The 14,373-nt window shown below is 42.6% G+C and overlaps 1 protein-coding gene across 1 annotated transcript in view; it reads right to left on the bottom strand.

The window, feature by feature from the left end:
• KCNH1 (potassium voltage-gated channel subfamily H member 1) overlaps positions 1 to 14,373 on the bottom strand; it is a 259,928-nt gene that overhangs the window by 193,088 nt on the left and 52,467 nt on the right. Inside the window, exon 6 of the mRNA XM_023754816.1 lies at positions 5,180 to 5,572. Within this exon, the coding sequence (XP_023610584.1) occupies positions 5,180 to 5,572 (393 nt within the window). The remainder of the gene's footprint in view (positions 1 to 5,179; positions 5,573 to 14,373) is intronic.

Here is a 14,373-nt window from a genome sequence, read left to right as displayed (position 1 = left end):
ACCTGTGACCACAGCTACAGACCTGCGGACACCAAAAGTTCAGAGATCCCCGCTGCAGATCCGTGAGTAACAGAGCCCATCCCCCCTTCCCGCAGGCTCGCGGGCAGCGGCCGAGTAACTAACTGTTAGACCCACCCCTTGCCTGGGCCTCAGTGCGGCAGGAACTTTGGCCTGGAAGTGCGCGAGCACCCTGGAACTGATCCTTTGTGCACTGCCGGCTTCGGAGTCCTGGGCTGGTTGCAAACCAAAAGCGCGAGCACCGGGAACTGATCCTACGCCCACTGCGGGCTTCAGAGCCCTGGGCTGGGAGCAAACGCGCGAACGGGAATTTGTCCGCGTAGCACAGTCCCAGGGACCCCGTTTCTCGGGGCAGGAGGCAGCACCAAGCACCAGTGACTTGACTGTGTTTCTTATCACTGTGCCTGAGATCCTGATTCCCTGTGCATTCATACTAAGAGCCAGTGAATCCATTTCCTGGTGCAAGGGCACACAGGGGCCCGGATTCTCAAGGCGAGGTCGAGCAAAGCAGCAGAGACTCTGATACTGGTCTCTTGGGGAACTCTGACTCCTGGCGCATGCTAGGGGGCTCTGGTTTTCAACACGGTGCAGGCAGGGTCCCTGATTCTAAGGGCACATACGAGGCCACATTGAGCGCTGGCAACACTGACTCAGAGCGAGCCTGGTTCCCACCAACCAACAACAACCACACAGCTTAGTGTCAGAGCTCTTCAGTGACACTAGGGTGGTGGGAGGCTCCCACTGCACACAGCCCAGGCCCACGCAACTCGACCTTTGAACCATCGGGAGATAATCAGAATGAAGAAACGACACAACACCCAGAGGAAAGACAATGAGGAATCACAAAGAAAGGAGATTAATGAAGTTGAAGCATGCAACATGACAGAAAAAGAATTCAGAATAATGGTTGTACAATTCATTCACCGGATGGATGAGAAAATCAACAACCTATGCAAGAATCAGGAAGAAATGAAAAGTGATATAGCTACAATCAAAAACACCATGGAAAGTTTCAACAGCAGACTAAAAGAAGCAGAAGACCGAATTAGTGAGTTAGAAGATAAGGTAGAAAAACAAGCTCAATCTGAACAGCAACTGGAGAAAAAAATTAAAAAACAGGAGGAGAGCCTAAGGGAGCATCAGGACAACATGAAACGAAGTAACATACGCATAATAGGGCTGCAAGAAGGACAAGAAGAACAGCAAGGATTAGAAAATCTATTTGAAGAAATAATGACAGAAAACTTCCCAGATATGGGGAAGAAAAAAGTTACACAAGTACAGAGAGTCCCAGGCAAGATGAACCCCAAAAGACCGACACCAAGACATGTCATAATAACGATGGCAAATGTACAAGACAAAGAGAGAATCTTAAAGGCTGCAAGAGAGAAACAGAGAGTTACCTACAAAGGATCCCCCATCAGATTATCAAACGATTTCTCAACAGAAACACATCAGGCCAGAAAAGAATGGACAGAAATTTACAAAGTGATGCAAAGCAAAGGACTGAATCCAAGAATACTCTACCCAGCAAGGCTATCATTCAAAATTGAAGGGGAAATAAGAAGCTTCACAGACAAAAAAAGGCTAAGGGAGTTTATCACCACCAAGCCAGCAATGCAAGAAATGATGAAGGGACTGGTGTAAAAAGAAGAAATAAAAAGCCCAGAAAGAAAACAGCCACAAAAAAATAGAAATGGCTACAAACAAGTACCTTTCAATAATAACCTTAAACGTTAATGGACTAAATGGCCCAATCAAAAGGCATCAAGTGGCTGAATGGATAAAAAAACATGACCCATACATTTGCTGTCTACAAGAGACCCACCTCATTAGAAGGGACTCACACAGACTGAAAGTGAAGGGATGGAAAAATATCTTTCAGGCAAATGGAAAGGAAAAGAAAGCTGGGGTAGCAATACTTATATCGGACAAAATAGACCTCAAAGTGAAGGCCATAACAAGAGATAAGGAAGGCCACTTCATAATACTAAAGGGATCAATACAACAAGAAGATATAACCCTGATAAACATATATGCACCCAATGCAGGAGCACCCACATACATAAGAAAACTCCTGGAAGATATCAAGAGAGAGATCGACAACAATACAATCATAGTAGGGGACTTTAATACACCACTGACATCACTGGATAAATCCGCTAAACAAAAACTCAGCAAAGAAACAGCAATCCTAAATGACTCACTAGATCAGATGGACTTAATAGACATCTTCAGAACACTTCACCCCAACGCCACAAAATATACGTTCTTCTCAAGTGCTCATGGGACATATTCAAAAATAGACCACATATTGGGTCACAAACAAAGTCTCCCCAAATTCAAGAAGATTGAAATCATAAAAAGCATCTTCTCAGACCACGAAGGCATAATATTAGAAATAAACTACAATAAAAAAAACCCAAAATACTCAAACACTTGGAAGCTGAATAGCATGTTATTAAATATTGATTGGGTTACCAATGAGATCAAAGAAGAAATTAAAAACATCCTGGACACTAATGACAATGAAAACACAACAATCCAAAACCTTTGGGACACAATGAAAGCAGTCCTGAGAGGGAAGTTTATAGCTCTACAGGCCTACCTCAACAAACAAGAAAAAATGGTAGTAAATCATCTAAATCTACAGCTCAAAGAATTAGAAAGAGAGCAACAAGAAAAGCCCAGGGTGAGCAGAAGGAAGGAGATAATAAAGATTAGAGTAGAAATAAAAGACATAGAGACCAAAAAAACAATACAGAAAATCAATGAAACCAAGAGCTGGTTCTTTGAAAGGATAAACAAGATTGACAAACCTCTAGCCAGGCTCACCAAGAAGCAAAGAGAGAGGACCCAAATAAATAAAATCAGAAATGATAGAGGCGAAATAACAACAGACCCCACAGAAATACAAGTGATTGTTAAAAAATACTATGAACAACTTTACTCCAACAAACTAGACAACCTGGAAGAAATGGACATATTTCTAGAAAAATACAACATTCCAAAACTTAATCAGGAAGAATCTAAAAATCTCAACAGGCCAATAACTATGGAAGAAATTGAAGCAGTCATCAAAAAGCTTCCAGCAAACAAAAGCCCAGGACCAGATGGCTTCACAGGGGAGTTTTACCAAACATTCAAGGAAGAACTAAAACCTATCCTCCTCAGACTACTACAAAAAATCCAAGAGGAAGGAACACTTCCAAGCTCATTCTATGAAGCCAGCATCACCCTAATACCAAAACCAGGTAAAGACAACACAATGAAAGAGAATTACAGGCCAATATCCCTCATGAACATAGATGCCAAAATCCTCAACAAAATCTTAGCAAATCGGATCCAGCAGTACATCAGAAAGATCATACACCATGACCAAGTAGGATTTATCCCAGGGATGCAAGGATGGTTCAATATCCGCAAATCAATAAACGTGATACATTACATAAACAAATTGAAGGAAAAAAACCACATAGTCATTTCAATTGATGCAGAAAAAGCGTTTGACAAAATTCAACACCCATTTTTGATAAAAACTCTCAGCAAGGTGGGAATAGAAGGATCATACCTCAACATAATAAAAGCCATATATGACAAACCCAAAGCCAACATCATACTCAATGGACATAAACTAACACCATTTCCCCTAAGAACAGGAACAAGACAGGGATGCCCACTCTCACCACTCCTGTTCGACATAGTATTGGAAGTATTAGCCATTGCAATTAGAGAAGAAGAAGAAATAAAAGGCATCCAAATTGGAAAAGAAGAAGTAAAACTGTCCTTATTTGCAGATGACATGATATTATACCTAAAAAACCCTAAAGACTCCATCAAAAAACTATTAGACTTAATAAAAGAATTCGGCAATGTAGCAGGATACAGAATTAATGCCAAAAAATCTATGGCATTTCTATACACCAATAGTGAACTTGCAGAAAGAGAGACTAAAAAAGCAATCCCATTTACCATCGCACCAAAAAAATTAAGCTACCTAGGAATAAACTTAACTAAAGAGGTAAAAGACCTCTACTCAGAAAACTAAACTACCTACCCAGCTAACAAACAGCCCAGCCAGGAAAACACCTCTGGGACCCTCTGTAGTCTCAGGCCATGAGGGTCCACTGCTGCCTAGGGCTGAAGATTTGCCAGATGAACTGCCTTATCTTAATCCATCTGGAGTGTCAACCAAGGAGCAGGAAAAAGAAAGAACCATTCCAGTAGGACACAAACTAGATAAGAATCTGATGTTTTCCTTTGCAATGACTTGACATCCTTGCTTTTTCAAAGGAGGAAATCACTTTAACCAGCCCAGCGGCTTTTCCTGCTACAACATGTCCCAGACATCCATTCACTGACTGTGTACCCATGTCCTGATTCTAACGCATTTGCAGGGCTTTTTTTTTTTCTTTTTCCTGCCATTGCCCGCAGGACTAACCATCCAATAGCAGTGTAATCTAGTAACAACATTACTCTTAGCTACAGCCTGACTCTCTCAGCAAATCTAGGCCAGGGAAAGTACGGACAACTGAATGCCACTGGTCACCTCCAAAACTCAGTTTAGCAAAGAAGCAACTCGTTTCTTCCCCACACTTACCCCTCCCCCTCCAAGATTAAATAAATAAATAAGCAAGCAAACTTAGGAGAAAATAGCATCCTTGTTGCTAGGAGTTAATTAAAATGAAACAGCCAAAGGTCAGCGACAGATGATAGAAAGTCCCCGTATTTAACATAATCAATAAGTAGACATCCAGCAAATGCATACAGAGTGAGAGATTCAGCAATGCAGTGGCAACGCATGCCTGTTTCTGCAGCCCCACCACCTTTGAGCCAATAGCATGCGCTCCACATGGAGTGAAAGGGAAGCCTTTGGTCTCTTCCACACCATTCACTGACATGCAGAACCCCTGAACCTCCAAAGGCAAGAACAGTGGGTGAGGATAGCTATCAAGCATGCTCCCTCTGTTCCAGACATCATCATGCTGGTTCCCACCCATTAATTACTCTTCGGTTCACCACCCACATTTAATTCAACTTTAAAGACATGACAACAAGGTCTGAGATTTGAGGGATGTACCTGACTCTCTCTCCCCTCCAGGGGTGGTGGAATCTGATCAGCAAAAGCAATCTTCCCTGGATCACCCATAAAGGCACTAACCTCGTCCACGTTCTCAAAAGCGTTGATGACGTCATATGGCAAACAGGACAGAAGGTCAATCACAAACCACGTCTTCAGATAGTTCATGCGGATGAGTTTGGGGTCGGAAATCACCTCCCCAGCTGGGCCAACAAAGGTGGTGTGAAAATTCAACACAATGTCCACCAGAAAGATGACGTCCACGATGCTATCCACAACCAGCCAGGCCACATTGTTCTGCCTGGTTTTAAAGGAGACATTGTAAGGGACCAAGATGGCTGTGTAGAAGGTTAAAATCAAGATGATCCAATCCCACGTGGTCTTAAAAACACAGTAATGTAAGATGATGTGAGGGGGAGTCTTTGGTGCCTCTTGCTTGTATTGGGGAAGGATGTCTGAGCCCAGCTGCAGCACCTGTACAGAAAAACACGACCAAGAGAGAACTAAGTTAGGATTTAATGGCAAGCATCTGTCACTGACAAATCATCATGACGCTCCAGATGGGTCATTGGGTGCAAGAATAGATCCTAGAGGAGTATGGGAGAAGGGAAGTGAACATTATAATATAAATAATCACAATGAAACAACGGCAAACTATTATTTAGCTTACTCTGTGCCAAACATTGTAATAAATACTTAACATACATGTATTATCTCACTTCATTCTAAATACAACCTTATTTTATTAGCCAATTACGATTCTATGTGACAAGTGAGAAACTGAGGCTCAAGAGAATGAAATAGCTTCACTCAACAAATATGTAGTGTTCCGTGCCAGGAACTGTTCTGGACACTGGACATACAGTAATGAAGGAAACAGCATGGTTCCAGCTCTCATGGAGCTCGGGCTAGTAGACAAATCAAGGAAATTCCAAATTGTGATAAGAGCTAAATAAGAAGCGGCATGGAACACCCAGTGATTTGATGGAATGTGACTTGAGGATTAGGAGAGGGAGAGTGTTTGAACTAAAATCTGAAATGACAACAAGGAACCAGCCATTCAAACTTATATGGAAAAACTATCCCGGGCAGAGAGCATAACTGGTGTCATGAACCCAGAGTAGGACAAGCTGGGTATTTTGGGGAAAAGAAAAAAGTCTGATGTGACCGAAGCACACGAAATGAGCGGGGAAGGGTGCTAGATGAGTTCAGAGAGGAAGCAGAAACCAAACCATGCAAGACCTGGTGGGTCATGGAGAGGCCTGGATTTTATTCTCAGTACGTCAGTATAACCGGAGGCTTTTAAGCCAAAGAATAATCCGATGCGTGTTTATAAAAGATCACCCTGGCTGCTGCATAATGAATTGAGGCAGCGGATTAGAGGGAAGAACAGAGTCAGGAAACTTATTATAACACCCTGAGGAAAAGACAGGGTGATGAAGAAAAGTAGTCCAATTTTGGACATATGTTTGAAGTAAAACCAGCTGAACTTGCTGAAGGCTAGAAAATGAAGAAAATAGGACAACGAAAGGTACTTACTACTTTATTCCCAAAACCCCGCATGGTAGTTGGCCCAAAGTAGGCACTACAGGACTGTCTTTAAGTAAATAAATGAACTTTAAGGTCATGCAGCTAGGAAAGATAGAACCAGGATCCCAAACTGCTCCAGCTGGATTAAAACCCACGCCGTTCCACACTGAGGTTACATTTCCCTAAACGACAGGTCTTTAATGAAGCAGAGTCAGTGAAGGAAGACGTCTAGAGAAGCTTGGTTCCAAAAGAGTATCACAAATGGGTTTCACTTCAGCAGCCAAAGACAAAAAGCTATGTTTCCAGACACTAGGCTAAGCTGGAAGGGACCCCCACCCCCAGCCCAGCTGCACTTCTGTGCCACTTACAAATTCTTATAAAACTTTAGGTGATACTTCCTTTTATGTCGCGGGAACTTATTTTTTCATCCAGAGGTTAAAGGCCTGTTAGTGAATATAAAAGAATCTGAATATCCCTGCTCCCACTATAATTGGTCCCAGGCCTTAAAAGGTGACAATAAATAAATAAACAAACAAACAAATAAAAGCTAGAAAACGAAGTGCCCAGTGTGCACCTTTGGGTATGGGAATTGTTCCTACCCCTCCCACCAGTGCACAGAGCTCTTCTATAAACTTCTTAAACTTGGTAAAGAGCATCTACCAAAAAAAACAACACCCTAAAACTAACATCCTATTTAATGGTGAAAGACTAAAGGCTTTCCCCCTAAGACCAAGAACAAGGCAAGATACCAGCTTTCACTACTTTTCTTCAACATAGTACTGCCACTGTGATAAGGCAGAAAAATAAAGATTGAGAAGGAAGAAATAAAAGTATCCCTACTTCCAAATAACATAGTGGTAGAATACCCCAAGGAATTGACATATAAACTTCTAGGTCACACAACACAAGATAATCAAATACAAATCATTGTATTTCTATATACTAGAAAATGAGCACCAAAATTATAGAATGCCATCCTATATAATAAATGCCTAGGTGGCCCTCGCATGATGCCCTCACACAACATCATCACAAGATGGCCACCACAAGATGGCCAGCAGGGGAGGGCAGTTGGGGGAGACCAGGCCGGCAGGGGAGGGCAGTTAGGCATCAATCAGGCTGGCAGGGGAGTGGTTAGGGGGAGATCAGGCTGGCAGACAGAAGCTGTTAGGGGCAATCAGGCAGGCAGGCAGGCGAGCCGTTTGGAACCAGCAGTCCCAGATTGTGAGAGGGATGTCCGACTGCCAGTTTAAAGATCCTGTGGGATCGGGCCTAAACCGGCAGTCGGACATCCCCCGAGGGGGTCCCAGATTGGAGAGGGTGCAGGCCGGGCTGAGGGACAACCCCCCCCCATGCACGAATTTTGTGCACTGTGCCTCTAGTCCTATATAATAAAAGGCTAATATGCAAATCAACTGAATGGCAGAACGATGAGTTGCTATGATGCGCACTGACAACCAGGGGGCAGACGCTCAATGCAGGAGCAGCCCTCTGGTGGTCAGTGCACTCCCACAGGGGGAGCACCGCTCAGCCAGAAGCCAGGTTCATGGCTGGTGAGCGCAGCAGCAGTGGCAGGAGCCTCTCCCGCCTCCACAGCAGCGCTAAGGATGTCCAACTGACAGCTTAGGCCCACTGGGAGCAGGCCTAAGCCATCAGTCGGACATCCCCTAAGGGCTCCTGGACTGTGAGAGGGTGCAGGCAGGGCTGAGGGACCCTCCTGAGTGCACGAATTTCATGTACCAGGCCTCTATAATAAAAAGCCACTTAGGTGCAAATATAACAAAATATAAACAGGACTTATATGCTAAAAACAACCAAATGCTGATAAGAGATCAAAGAAGATATAAATAGCCCTGGATGGCATGGGTCAGTGGTTAGAGCGTCAGCCTGTGCAAAAAAGGGTTGCAGGTTTGATTCCCAGTCAAGGGCACATACGTGGGTTGCAGGTTCACTCTCTACCTCCAGTTGAGGCTCATGGGGGAGGCAACTGTTCTGTGTGTCTCACATCAATGTTTCTTTCCCCCTCTCTCCCTCCCTCCCTTTCACTCTCTCTGGAAATCTGGGAAGCAATGGAAAAAAATATCCTCAGGTGCGGATTAAAAAAAAAGAAGATATAAATAAATGAAGAGGCATGCTGTGTTGCTAAAATTGACATACAGGTTTAGCACAATTTCTAGCAAAATGCCAGCAATAGTTTTTGTAGATACACAAGATTATTCTAAAATTTCTATGGAATGGCAAAAGAATTGAAATAGCTAAAAACAATTTTTAATAAGAAAAATAAAGTGGAAGGAATCAGTCTAGCCAATTTCAAGACTTGATATATAGCTACAGTAATTAAGACTGTGTGGTATTGGTAGAAGAATAGACTCATAGATTAATTAAAAAGACTAGAGAACCCAGAAATAGACCCACACAAATATGCTTGACTGATTTTTTATTGTGGTGCAAAAAGCTATTCAGTGGCAATTCTGTGGAGGAAAGAACATTCATAGGCAAAAGAGAGAGAGAGAGAGAGAGAGAGAGAGAGAGAGATTCAATATAAGTCTCATAACCTGTATAAAAATTATCTCAAAATGGATTGAAAACTTAAATGTAAAACTATAAAACTTTTAGAAAAAAAAATAGGAAAACTTCTCAGGATCTAGAACTAGGCAGAGTGTTCTCAGCACAATCCATACAAGAAAAAACTGATAAATTGGACCGCATCAGAATGTAAAACGTTTGCTCTGCAAAAGACTGTTAGGAGGATAAAAAGACAACCTATGACTTGGAGAAAATATTTGTAAACCACATATCCAGCAAAGAAAAGTATCTAGAATAAATAATTTACAATATATGATTTCAAAACTTAACAATAAAAAAAATCCAATGAGAAAATGAAGAAGAGTCATGAACGAATATTTCACCCAAGAGGATATACAGTTGGCAACTAACCCATGAAATGATGTTCAACATCGTTAGTCATTAGGAAAATGCCAATTAAAACTACAATGAGCTATCACTACATACCTATCAGAATGGCTAAAATAAAAAATTGTGACAGCATAAATGCCGATAAGAATGCAGATAAACTAGATAATTCATATCTAGTTTATGAGCAATATAAAGTGGTACAGCCACCAAAGAAAAAGAGTTTTGTTGTTTATAAAACAACTAAATATACAACTACCACATGGCCCACCAATTTCACTCATGGCATTCATCCCAGAAAAATGAAAACATGTTCTCACACAAAAACCTGCACATGAATATTTACAGTAGCTTTATTCCTAACTAAACTAAAACTGGAAACAACCCAGATATCCTTCAACAAATAAATGGTTAAACAAACTGTGGTACATCCATACCATAGAATGCTACTCAGCAATTAAAAGGGTTTAAACTATTGATACGTTCAACAACCTGGATGAGTCTCCGGAGATTGAAATTTATATAACAGTTTATAAATGTATATAAACTTTATATAACATCCTTGAAATGACAAAATTATAGAAACAGAGAATAAATGAGTGATTGCCAAGGGCGTAAGGGGCAGGGGGAAGGGCAGAAAGGAAGAGGGTGTGGCTACAAAGAGGCAACAAGAGATATTCTCGGGGTGATAGAAATGTCCTATATCTTGACTCTACCAATGTAAGTATCTTGGTTGTGATATTAGACTACAGTTTTGCAGGAAATTGTTATCAGGGAAGCTGAATAAGGAGCACATGGGATCTCTCTGTATTATTTCTTACAACGGCTTGTGAACCTACAGTTATCTCACAATGAGGAGTCTAATTTTTTAAAAACCAACTGAATACAGATAAATTACAAGTAAGGAAGGGGACCTGGGCATTCAATTAAGGAAAGGGCAGGAGAAAGGGAGGTGAGTTACTTAGGGGGGTTATTGTATGTTTACAAAACACAATCTGAATGACAGTCAACAAGAACTCAAAAGAATCCACAAGGAGGCAGCCACCTGCTGATTGCACACCAAAGTCCCCTGGCGCCCCATGGTTCTCGGTAACAAGCCCTCAGGAGGAAAACGGCCTTTCACAGAAAATTTCTGTCCCTGTGACAGTTTGACATAATCCACAATTATTTCTAGGTGGATTTCCCATTCTGATGCTTCCCAGGACACTCTGAGGCCCTGCCTGAGTGAGGCCTGGATCAATAGTGTCCCCATAACTCCCCAAAATGCCAGGTTGACTGCAGACTCTCTCCCTGCTGCTATTCCTACAATGTGTGTTGAAAGGGGGTTAACAGAGGTGCGAGTTACACAGGGAGGGATGTTGGGGACGGGTATTAAGTTCCTCTCTTCCTGTCTCTGGGATGCAGTGCAGCCTTTTACACTGAAACCATAGGTTATCTGCATTCTGGGAGCAGACCTGGATGCTAGGATATTTGATGGAGGTAAATGTGACACATTCTCTTTCCAAACCTTTATATTAAAGGCTACGAATAATTCCCATAAGACCAAGCTTTTCTGGTCTGACTTGAAATCCTATATATTTCATTCCTGTGTTAACTCTTTAGCAACTATCCATGGCAAACAGAAGGTGGAAATTCCATGGAGTGGGCTCTTCATTGTTTAAGAAAAAAAATATTCTTTAAAAAACAATTCCCTGACCAAGAATATTTTGCATCCAGTTAACTGACTCCAACAGCCTTTGTAGAGCACAGTGACACATGACTAATGCGTTGATGAGAAAGATTCCCTTGAGTCTGACCCACCTTCCTCCTCAGAAGTCTGGGTGGGAATGGCTTCAGACCAGACAACAGATAACAGTGCTGCTCTGACTAGCTCGGCGACTGCCATCCTCGGGAGGGAAAGGTTCCTCGGGGTCACTCAGCATATCATTCTCTGGAAAATGGCTAGTGTCCTCCAAAGGGACTATAGATGGCGTGCCGGCCTTGTGTCCAGCAAGAAGGAGTTTGTCTTATGGTAGATGCTCAGTGATACTGCAAAGCTTTGCTGGAAACAGCTCACCAGACATGGAGACGCATGGCCTGGTGTTGTGGTCCAGGTGACCACAGCACAGTCAGTCCTCTCCCCCGCCTCCTTTCTGTCACTTATCAGTATGAACATGTGCTTCTAGCTTCTTCAATTGGACGAGTGTTGTACACTGGAAGCTTCCAAAGGCAGCCAGCTGGCAGCCCACCGAGAATGCACTTTCTAAGAGTGGGCCTGTGTCTGTCCTATACACCCATCAGCCTGTGTGTCCCCCAAATACAGATACTACTTCCTTCACCCAGAGGAAGGTCACTGTTCACCCTCTCACTGTGCCTCCCCCTACAACACCCAGACCCAGGCCCTGCCCATGGGAAATGCTCATTACAGGCCCTTATTGATGAGGCCAAAGAACATTCATCTTAAGATTGATTCTGGAAAGAAAAGAGAGTTAGGGCTTCTCCCCGGACCAAGAATAGGAAAATCAGGTTGACTATCACATTTCTCCTGCACTCTTATTTCCAAAGTCCTCAATTGTATGTTTGCATCCTTATAACCACCCTGTGAGAGGGTTCTACAGATGGGAAAATGGAAGTCCAGAGAGGCAGACTGACTCACCCTGAGTCATACCAGCAGTGAGTAAGCAGAGAGCTGTGAGTACAAGCCAGGCTGCCAGGGCCAAGCCTTCAAATCTTCACGATTTGTACAGCCTGAATTACATTCCATGGCATGTGACATACATCATCATGTCTCATGCAACCTCATGAGATGGGAAAGCTGGCACTTTTCTTAGTTTACAAATTGGAAATAAAGCCAGAAGGTAAATGGTTTTGCTCACCGTCATATTGCAGATGACAAAATAGCACCTTAAATGCAAGCCAAATTTCCCAATTCAATGTTTTTCTTCTATTGTATACCAGCTCTTGATTAACTACCGCTTTTGCATAGGACCTCTGAATGATGGCAACATGCCATCCTGTCATCTTATGAAACCGGCTTCTGGTGAAGGCAGCATCTCCCATGTGGACCTTCTCCAGGACTTCCCAATTCAAGTCCCAAACTAGCCACACTGGCTGGAGCCTATCTCCCTGAAGAATAACTACCCCAGACCCCAAGCCACACCTGGATACATTCAGAAAGAGGCAGGACCAAACCACAAATACCCTGAAACTTTTTTGAGTCAAGTGACAGTCACTATGGAAAGTGGTTTTTGCTAGCGTGGACCAGAGACCATAATATGTCATAATAAGTTCTTAACTCCTGTTCTCTGCTACACCTCACTCTTACCTCGTGTTTTTGCCTTATGAATCACGGAAAAAACAGAACCAGATAGAAATTTCTGTGTCTTCCAATGTTCACAAATCTACAAGGTGGCCTCCATTCTCAACCACCTCTCTCCCTCCTGTTTCAATAGAGAAAAGCCCACCGCCTACCAAAACCCAGTTTCTCCCTTGGGCCCTGAACTCACCCTTCTCCCCTTCCTCAAGTGCTTTACATCCCCCACCCCATGATGCCGTCTCGTTTCATTCCATCAACCTTAGTGGTACCAGGAGAGAGTGGTATTAAGGCAGCCTTAATGCCACTAAGGCTACCTTAATGCCACTGTCTTCTGGTACCACAAAGGTATGCAGCTCAGATCTCCCTCCAAGAAAACCTCTAGAACTAATCCATCACGGACTTCTGTTGCTTGTGCCACGAAATACATATAACTCAGGACCCTGGCACTATTCTCCAACTTTACTTCTACAACTCATTCTGGTACGCCTTCCCCTCTCACTGTAGCGTGGCTGCAGCTTCCCAACCTCTCCTTCCTCAAATTCATTACCAAACAGCAATTTGTGCCAATCATTCACTTCCCTTATCAGAACCCTCCAGTTCATTACATTGAACTTCAAATAAGACTTCAAATAAGATCTACATTCCTGCTGTGACCTACTAGCCCCTGTCTATCTTTCCAACTTCACCCTCTCACCAACCACGCCACCCCACTGGCTTTCTGCACAAAAACTAAAGCTCTTTCCCCCACCTTGGAGCAGCTCAAAATGGCCCTCCCCTGCATGAATGGGTTCTTACCAAGCTTTAGGTCTTGGCGTATCTCCTCATAGAGGCTTTTCCTGGCCACCTGTCTACTCCCTCCCACCTTATTTCCTCTGTTACATTCTATCATATCACCAGGTCTGCTCCTTTCGTAGCGTTCATCAGGAATTATAATAATACATGTATCTGGGTTTTTTCTCTTGTGTAGAGATGTTGCTCCCACTAGATTGTAAGCTCCATGAAGCAGGGTGTTTGTCTTCTCACCACCACATACCACTCAGTCCTTAGCACAGTGCCTGGCACATAGTAAGTGCCTAACAAAAGCCACTTGAATAAATGAATGACTGGCGGAACAAATAAAGCCAAAGAGGAGGCTATAAAATAAGACCCAAATAATAATATACAAAACTATAATATCAAGGATATTCTTAGAATACTATAATAACCATGAGAAACAAGAATGTTATAACTTAAAGCCATGTTCCAATGATATGCACTGTCATGAAGAAATAAAAATAAAAACCAGAGTCCACATATATTCTTAACATCATGAATGTTTCCAGCAGATGCCCTTCCCCAGGTATTATGATAGGGTTATCATTTAATTAGTGCTTACTGTATGCTCTACCCTGAGCTAGTAAGCCCTTTACATACATTTAATCCTCACAATTCTATGAGGCACATACTATTATCATCCATATTTTACAATGAGGAAACTGAGGCTTGGGGAAGTAATGTAACTTGTCCAAGGCCACAAAAGTTTTAAGTGGTACAGCCA

Source organism: Myotis lucifugus, unplaced genomic scaffold (assembly GCF_000147115.1).
Source record: "Myotis lucifugus unplaced genomic scaffold, Myoluc2.0 scaffold_65, whole genome shotgun sequence".
Classification (NCBI taxonomy): Eukaryota; Metazoa; Chordata; class Mammalia; order Chiroptera; family Vespertilionidae; genus Myotis; species Myotis lucifugus.
This window is presented reverse-complemented; position numbering and strand designations above follow the sequence as displayed.